This window comes from Carassius carassius, chromosome 20 (genome assembly GCF_963082965.1).
Source record: "Carassius carassius chromosome 20, fCarCar2.1, whole genome shotgun sequence".
Taxonomy (NCBI): Eukaryota; Metazoa; Chordata; class Actinopteri; order Cypriniformes; family Cyprinidae; genus Carassius; species Carassius carassius.
In genome coordinates, this window is record NC_081774.1 from 30,838,004 (window position 1) to 30,845,129 (window position 7,126).

Here is a 7,126-nt window from a genome sequence, read left to right on the forward strand (position 1 = left end):
CATATTTGAAGTTCCGAATGGTACATACAATTCTGTTTTCACGGATGTCTTGTGTTAAGCATTTTCTTTTCTTTTGCAAAAATCATTTAATGAAACCTGCATTTCTTGAGTCTAATTTGTATATGTTGCATGTCTGCCATCTAGTGGCTATATTAGACAATACAGACTCTCTCATTCTCTTTCTCATTCAAATGAGCTTCATACATTACTGTGTACAGCACAATGCTTCCAAACTAATAAACAGTGTGTGCGGGGTATGTGTACCAAAACATTCTTAAGTTAAACAAGGAGAAAACTGAAGTCATTGCATTTGGAAACAAAAATGAGTTCTCAAGGTGAATGCATACCTTGACTCCAGGGGTCTAACAACTAAAAATCAAGTCAGGAATCTTGGTGTGATTCTGGAGATTCTGGAGACAGACCTTAGTTTCAGTAGTCATGTCAAAGTAGTAACTCTTGCCTCATTCCAGGCAACCCGTAACCCGTGTTTTTCCAACCTTCTTCCAGTGAAAGTGCACCAGAACAGCACTCAGACCCATGACTTCCCATCCGTGAACTCGTACTAGGTCGATGTACTCCCAGTTCCACGCTCTGACGTCACATATGACGTTTATGCAAATGGTACATGGTGATAAATAGACTTTAGGACAATACAACGTTGCAATCAAATTAAAAATCTAGCTACCACGATTCCTTGCACTCAGGCAGTTTTGCTTGACTTGCCTGGAATGCTACAAAGTCGTGAGTCGTGGTTTGAAGTCATGACTTACGGGCTCAAAAATCTGCCTGGAACACAAAATAAATCAGCATACTATCATCTAAAAAACATTGAAAAAATGTTTTGTTTTCAGACAAGACTTGCTACCACTGTAACTTCTCACAAGAAGACCATTAGACAGCTGCAGCTCTTCCAGAACACTGCTGCCAGAAATCTGAGCATATCACACCAGTCCTCAAGTCCTTACACTGGCCTCCAGTTACATTTAGGTTTGATTTTAAAGTCCTTTTACTCGTTTATAAGACATTGCAGATATGTTCACTGAATATAAACCTAACAGACCACTCAGATCATTAGGATTGAGTCAGTTAGAAATACCAAGGGTTCACACAAAACAAGGGGAGTTTGCTTTTAGTTATAAACCACCCGCTGTTGGAATCAGCTCCCAGAAGAGATCAGATGTGCTAAAACACTAGTCACATCTGAATGAGCACCTTGCTATGTCCGAACTGGTTGCACTGTATTTTATATATAATAATTTCCTATTCGTAACTGTTTTAATTCATTTTAAATCAAACTGGAAATAATTTTAAAAGTTTTTAAATTCCTTAATTTTACTATTGTGATTTTTTTTTGTTGATTATTTTAATTATTATTTTATGTCAAGCACTTAAAATAAAATTACCATTGTGTATAAAATGTGGTATATAAATTAACTTTCCTAGCCTAAGTAGTGGATTTAATGCAAAAAAAAAAAAAAACGGAATCACTCAGTTCATTAAAAAAGTGACATAAATCTTTTGGGTGTCAGTAAACGATCAGAAGGTTTTATGTGTGAAGTCAAAGGTTTTCATAGGAAGGATAGATACGAGTTTTATAGATATCAATGCCAAAGTGATCAGGAGATATACAATGCATTGCTAAATTGTTCATTAGCTACATTTTTTGTTCACTAAGATATTGCCCTGAAAAGATGTTTAAGGACATCTAAATGAAAAGAGTGTTTGTCTGATGTGTTTGTTAATCTATTCAACTTTGTAAATCTTTGTTGTTTGATCGAAGAATCAATTAAATGTGTAAACTTGGAAATGTATCAGACACTGTATTACATATTTCTGTGATCTTCATAGACTGAGATGTCTTTTAGAGAATATCTTTTGATTTCTCTAAAACTGACCGGGCATCATTGACTGTTTGGAATGACCATGAAGGTTAACTGTTTAAAACTTTGATCAAGTCTAGAGTTGAAATCAAATGTGATTGTACAAAAGATTAATACTTTGCCAATGTTTAGAGCAAAGTGGTTCATAAACACAGTTCTTGATGTTGGAACGTTTGAGAGAGAGTCGGAGACAGTGAGGACACTGGACCAATGGCAGGAAACACCTGTGTTGGTTTTAATTAAAAAAGCACAACGATGAATAAAATTGACATTATGTTGTATCCTCAATTGAATTGTCTTGATTATCTGAAGAAATAAAAGAAAAATGTACAGTGCACATGCATCAAAATAAGAAACAAAGTGCTTTATATAAGTGAAATGATTTGAAATAAACACCTAGTGATGAATGCACACTGAAACAATATTTCAGAATATAAATAAACAGATTAATCCATAATGCATTGAAGACGAAGTTGGAGAAGAGAGGTTTGTTGTACCTGTTCAGCCAGCCATGATGTGTTTTACAAAAGCTGCGGGGGGAAAAAAATGAAAATAAAAATCAATATTCCATGCTAATGCATATCTAGTTTATAAAAACAATTTTTAAAGTGTGTACAAACTCACCTTCGTAGTTTATACAGCCGTTGGCATCCTCCTGTCCAGCCATCAGCTGCTCGACCTCATCTTCCTTCATCTTCTCACCTGCAGAGAAGACCCGTTTCACAAGTTTCACAGTGCTCTACATGTGTGCTGGATTGCTTTCTTGTGACCATTCGGTGTGATTATAAAGTGTCAGTTGCTAGTCTGATGCTAATGTATTCAAAACTAAGATGGTCTCTTGATTTTACAGTGACAGAACCCAATCATAATGCTAAAAAAGTACTTCCAAAAATTCACCACAGGAATTTGCAAAATGCAAAAGAATATTAAATTAGTTTATGATCATTATTTTAGATGCTGAAGCTTACCCAGGGTAGCCAGGACGTGTCTGAGTTCAGCACCCATCACTGTCCCGTTGCCCTCTTTGTCAAACACTCTCAGGCCCTCAACGAAGTCTTCAAAGGTGCCGCGGTCTTTGGCCTTGCAGATGTGTTGATGCAAGGGCAGGAACTGTTCAAAGTCCAGCATCTTCACTTGCATTTCTGCCAACAAAAGAAGCGAGATGAATCTGTGTGGCATGTTCGGGCTGAACAGCTTGAGAGAGTAAGTTCATTTTTGATTAATGGACCGTGGAGGTCCAAGGGACGGATTCTGTTCTCACCTTCAGCTTTGGGTTTGCCTAACACGTGCATAACTTCAGCGTTGGTGGGGTTCTGACCCAAAGCCCGGATCAGATCACCACACTGAGCGTAGGTGATTTTCATCTCGTTGGTTGGCGTCCTGTCGAACAGTTGGAACGCATCCTTGAAATCTGCAGAGAAAAAGACAGTCAGACTTGAGTTTCTCACTCTCCAACAGACATTAAACCTTTACGATGCCCATGCTTTAGAGCACTGACAGTTTGAAGTCTCTGTTAGATCTCTGTCCTGGAAATACGGTGTTGAGTCTTTTTTTTCTTTTACTTTTTTATATTCCATTCCCTCACTTTTGGCCAAAATCAAAACTATGTGAATGATCTGCTGTGGTGACCCCTGTATGAGTTTCTTTCTTCTGTTCAACACAAAGGAGGACATTTGGAAGAATGTTGGAAACCGAACAGTTGACGGTAGCTATTGAGTGAAAAAAAAAAAAAATATATATATATATATATATATACTGTGGAAGTCAATGTCTACTGGCAACTTCTTGGTTACCAACATTCTTCAAAACTAACGGCATGATTAGTATAATCTTAAAACTATATATTTCTGCCATATGGACATTACTTTGACACCTCTGATAACATATCACTCATAATTGTAATGTATAAACATTAATTTTCTACAAAGTTGCTTTGAAATTATATATTTATCGGTGCTAACTCATGCAAAGACATTTTTATGCATTGGTTTTTGTTTTATAGTATTATTTTGGCTATGACAATTTAAAAAATAACCATGAAAATGATGTAAAAGCAAATTGCATGACATTGACTTATTTTGAAAAAATAATCTGAATTAAATTTCCTGAAATAGTTTTGTTGTTTCTTGTATCAAGCACAAATCTAACATCTAAAAAGTTTCTTTTTAGTAATTTAAATTTTTCTTTATTAATTGTTTAGGAATTTTTACTGCAAGTAAAATAATAACATAACAAAAAGGCTGAATCATATTTTATGTATTTATTAATTTGTTTATCATATTGTACATCAGCAGTGTAATTACAGTGTTATTTGCTGTAAATCTCCTTTTCAAGATAAAGTAATTTTGAAATCACTTACCCTCAATTTGCTCAGCAGTGAATTCGACCTGCCAAGAGATAATCAAATTATAATAATAAAAAAAAAATCAATAATAAATAATCATGCAAAACACTGAAGTTAAATAAATCACATACAAGACTACAATTGGATTGCATGTTGAAAATGTGATATTAATATTTAGGTGCTATTTGTCCTTCAGGGCCTGACCCATCCTTCGGACACATGTCCGTACACTCATCCAGCTCTGGTTACACAAACTCAATCCTGTGACTCATTGTCCAAAAGAATTTATGAGCAACCTTGATCCAGAGGGTGCATGTGGCCCTGTGGGTGTAAACCTAATACCACTTTTGTCATTATAGCGCAAAGTTATCAGTCAGGGTTAGCAGACTTTGACAGTAATTGAAGGCTACAAATGCATGTCACTGACAAGATGCTCTTTATGGCCTTAGGAAATGGAAACATGCCAAATAATGAAACTGTAACTGTGCAACATGACAATGCAACTACATTTTCAAAGACATAACCTTAAATTTTGTCCATGGATACTGAATCGTTAATGCAGATTTTTCATGTATATTGTTAATGTATATTGCCTATTGAAACATCACGAAAACAATGCCACTGGACGCAGGAAATTATAGAGTTACCATAAATGATGATTCTCAGTAATCAGAGCTCATTAGAAATGCTGCATCTATTCTAGCTGAATGCCATGTCTTCAATGAAATCTGTAGAAATCGTGAATCTGTGAAGGCTTCCGAATGAACAATTCCATAAGTTTGGGTGGTCCATTCTGGAGCACATAATCAAAATCCCATTGTGTGTGGCCTAAACCTCAATGGTTAGGAACGTGTATTATGGCCTCTCCTAACCTCAACATTTTTAGACTATGGAAATGGGGTGTAGAGTGGCAATGTTGACCACTAAAATATCTCCTCTGAAACTTGAGCTTTCTTGTCAGTTTTCCACCATTACACTAGGAAATCCAAATATTTCTTGACCTGCAAAAAAAACGTAAAGGTTTTGAAAGTGATACGCCACTGGGAATTATGTTGTATTTATATGTTTTGCGTTTAAATACATGGAACTTCTGCGAGTTGCTAAAACATTTGGATTTGGGAAAGACAGAATACAGAATTCTCAGACAATAGCCAAACAAACACTGACAGTTGTTTAGTTCAAGTAAATAGCTTTTCAAATCAATTATGAGCTCTGCAGATTAAAAAAATATGTGCACAACACACTGCCAAACAGTGACGGTGGAAGATTGCATTTGTAGATGCTTAGCCAATGATTCTGCAGGTTGTTCTTTTGGGTGCATTACACCCTCTACATTAAATGGTGTCTCTAAAGTTGCTTAAAATAGCTCATGGACATCGATGAAAGCAACAAGAGCCTAGCAGTTGTCTGTGAGAAGGTAACATTTGTCAGTAGATATAATAGACTGAAATCAAGATACTATACATTCTTTAAAACAGTGTTTTTGCAGTGATGCCATAAAAGAACCACATTTGTTTGCTAAAAGAACCTTTTAGTGAGCTAAAAGCTTGAAGCACATTTTAATATTCTAAAGAACCTTTTATTCAATATAAAGATTCCTTGCATCTTAAAGGTTCTTTATGGAACCATCAATGCCAATAAAGAACTTTGTAATCTAGAATTAATAAAACAAACAGAGGCCAATCGATTGCAAGAAAGTGCCTTGAAGTCTTTGATCAGAAGTAGCAGGAATGATAGCTAACTACATTTTCCTTTTCTCTTGGTCTTCATCATAATTAATAGGGAAACCGAAGACATATTGCTCAGTGTAAACCAAACGGACCAGTGGCAACATTGACATTAGTCAGACTAGACACCATATTCAATTTGACAGAAATGCACCTGAACAGTTTTAAGTCTAAAATGTTCACAATATTTAAATTGTAAGTTCTATTTCAATTCGTTGGCATGCAAGCCACTGATGGGTTGCAGATGTCCCTGACTAAGTCCATCTCTTGCAGTGGATCTCAACAACTTAGATGTTAGTACCTTGACTTCAGCTGGGTTAAACTCTGGCTCCTTGGGGGGCTCTGGCTCTGGGGGCTTGGGTGCAGCTGCTGGTTTGGGCTCTTCCTTCTTCTTGGGGGCCATGATGATGGTTACGATGCTACACAGAGGGACGGAGACAGCACAGGGTCAGACACGCTCTGGGTACAGGACTCCATGCTGCCAGAGGGCACTTTATCCTCGGGCTGACAGGTATGTCCTGCCCCCTTTTGTCCCAGAAAGGTGCCAAATACAAAGAGGAACACCGTAAAAGGACATGGCCAATGGCTTCTATTTGAGACACATTTGTCCTCTCACAACAGACGCTCTCTGCCATCTGTACTGGCCATAGGAGCGAAAGAGTTTGTTCATTTAGCTAGAAACCTTGGATTTTGGTCATCTTTACAGCTACAGTGAAAGATACATGAGGTCACTTCCTGTCATTCAGAGTCAGGCTTGTATTCTTTATAATCCATGCATCTCCTCCAATTCCATTCTTCAACCTCTTCAAGGATAAATTGGAACATCAGAGTGTTATTCCAAATGATTCAATTCAATCATGCCTATTTCTATTTAAAAGCCTAATCATTAAAATATGTATGAGGCTCCTAATGTCATAGAATATATACATGAGATTAAAATGTTCTTTACATTAACAACAACCAATACATTTCTGTTCATTAAGGAACTCTGAAAATCTTCTATGAAATTAGGTTCTACACATTCTTTTATCTCTAACATTAATTTTTTATTTCATTTCATAGCTGAATGTAAATAAACAATATATGGTGCTATAAGTGGCAGATTATTACCCATCAGTATTCATCTACAAGATAAAGAAGCTCTGAGGGATTTTCTGCCAATCACAAAGTAATAA

At 36.4% G+C, this 7,126-nt stretch overlaps 1 protein-coding gene across 1 annotated transcript; it reads right to left on the reverse strand.

Moving 5' to 3' along the window:
• Positions 1–2,091: 2,091 nt before the first annotated feature.
• Positions 2,092–6,431, reverse strand: myl13 (myosin, light chain 13). The gene is made up of 7 exons (XM_059502511.1): positions 6,253–6,431; positions 4,240–4,267; positions 3,142–3,291; positions 2,849–3,022; positions 2,505–2,582; positions 2,378–2,410; positions 2,092–2,186 (listed from the first exon to the last, which is right to left on the reverse strand). The coding sequence occupies exons 1-6, from the start codon at positions 6,352–6,354 to the stop codon at positions 2,382–2,384; spliced, it is 561 nt and encodes a 186-aa protein (XP_059358494.1). The 5' UTR covers positions 6,355–6,431; the 3' UTR covers positions 2,092–2,186; positions 2,378–2,381.
• Between the last annotated feature and the right edge of the window lie 695 nt (positions 6,432–7,126).

What these genes read in the sequence shown, in the direction of transcription:
- myl13 (XM_059502511.1), bottom strand. Translation starts at nt 6,354, where the DNA reads ATGGCCCCCAAGAAGAAGGAAGAGCCCAAACCAGCAGCTGCACCCAAG. An exon ending in AGGCAAACCCAAAGCTGAAG is followed by an intron (nt 3,023 to 3,141) that starts GTGAGAACAGAA and finishes TTTTGTTGGCAG; the next exon opens with AAATGCAAGTGAAGATGCTG. An exon ending in CGGCTGTATAAACTACGAAG is followed by an intron (nt 2,411 to 2,504) that starts GTGAGTTTGTAC and finishes TTCCCCCCGCAG; the next exon opens with CTTTTGTAAAACACATCATG.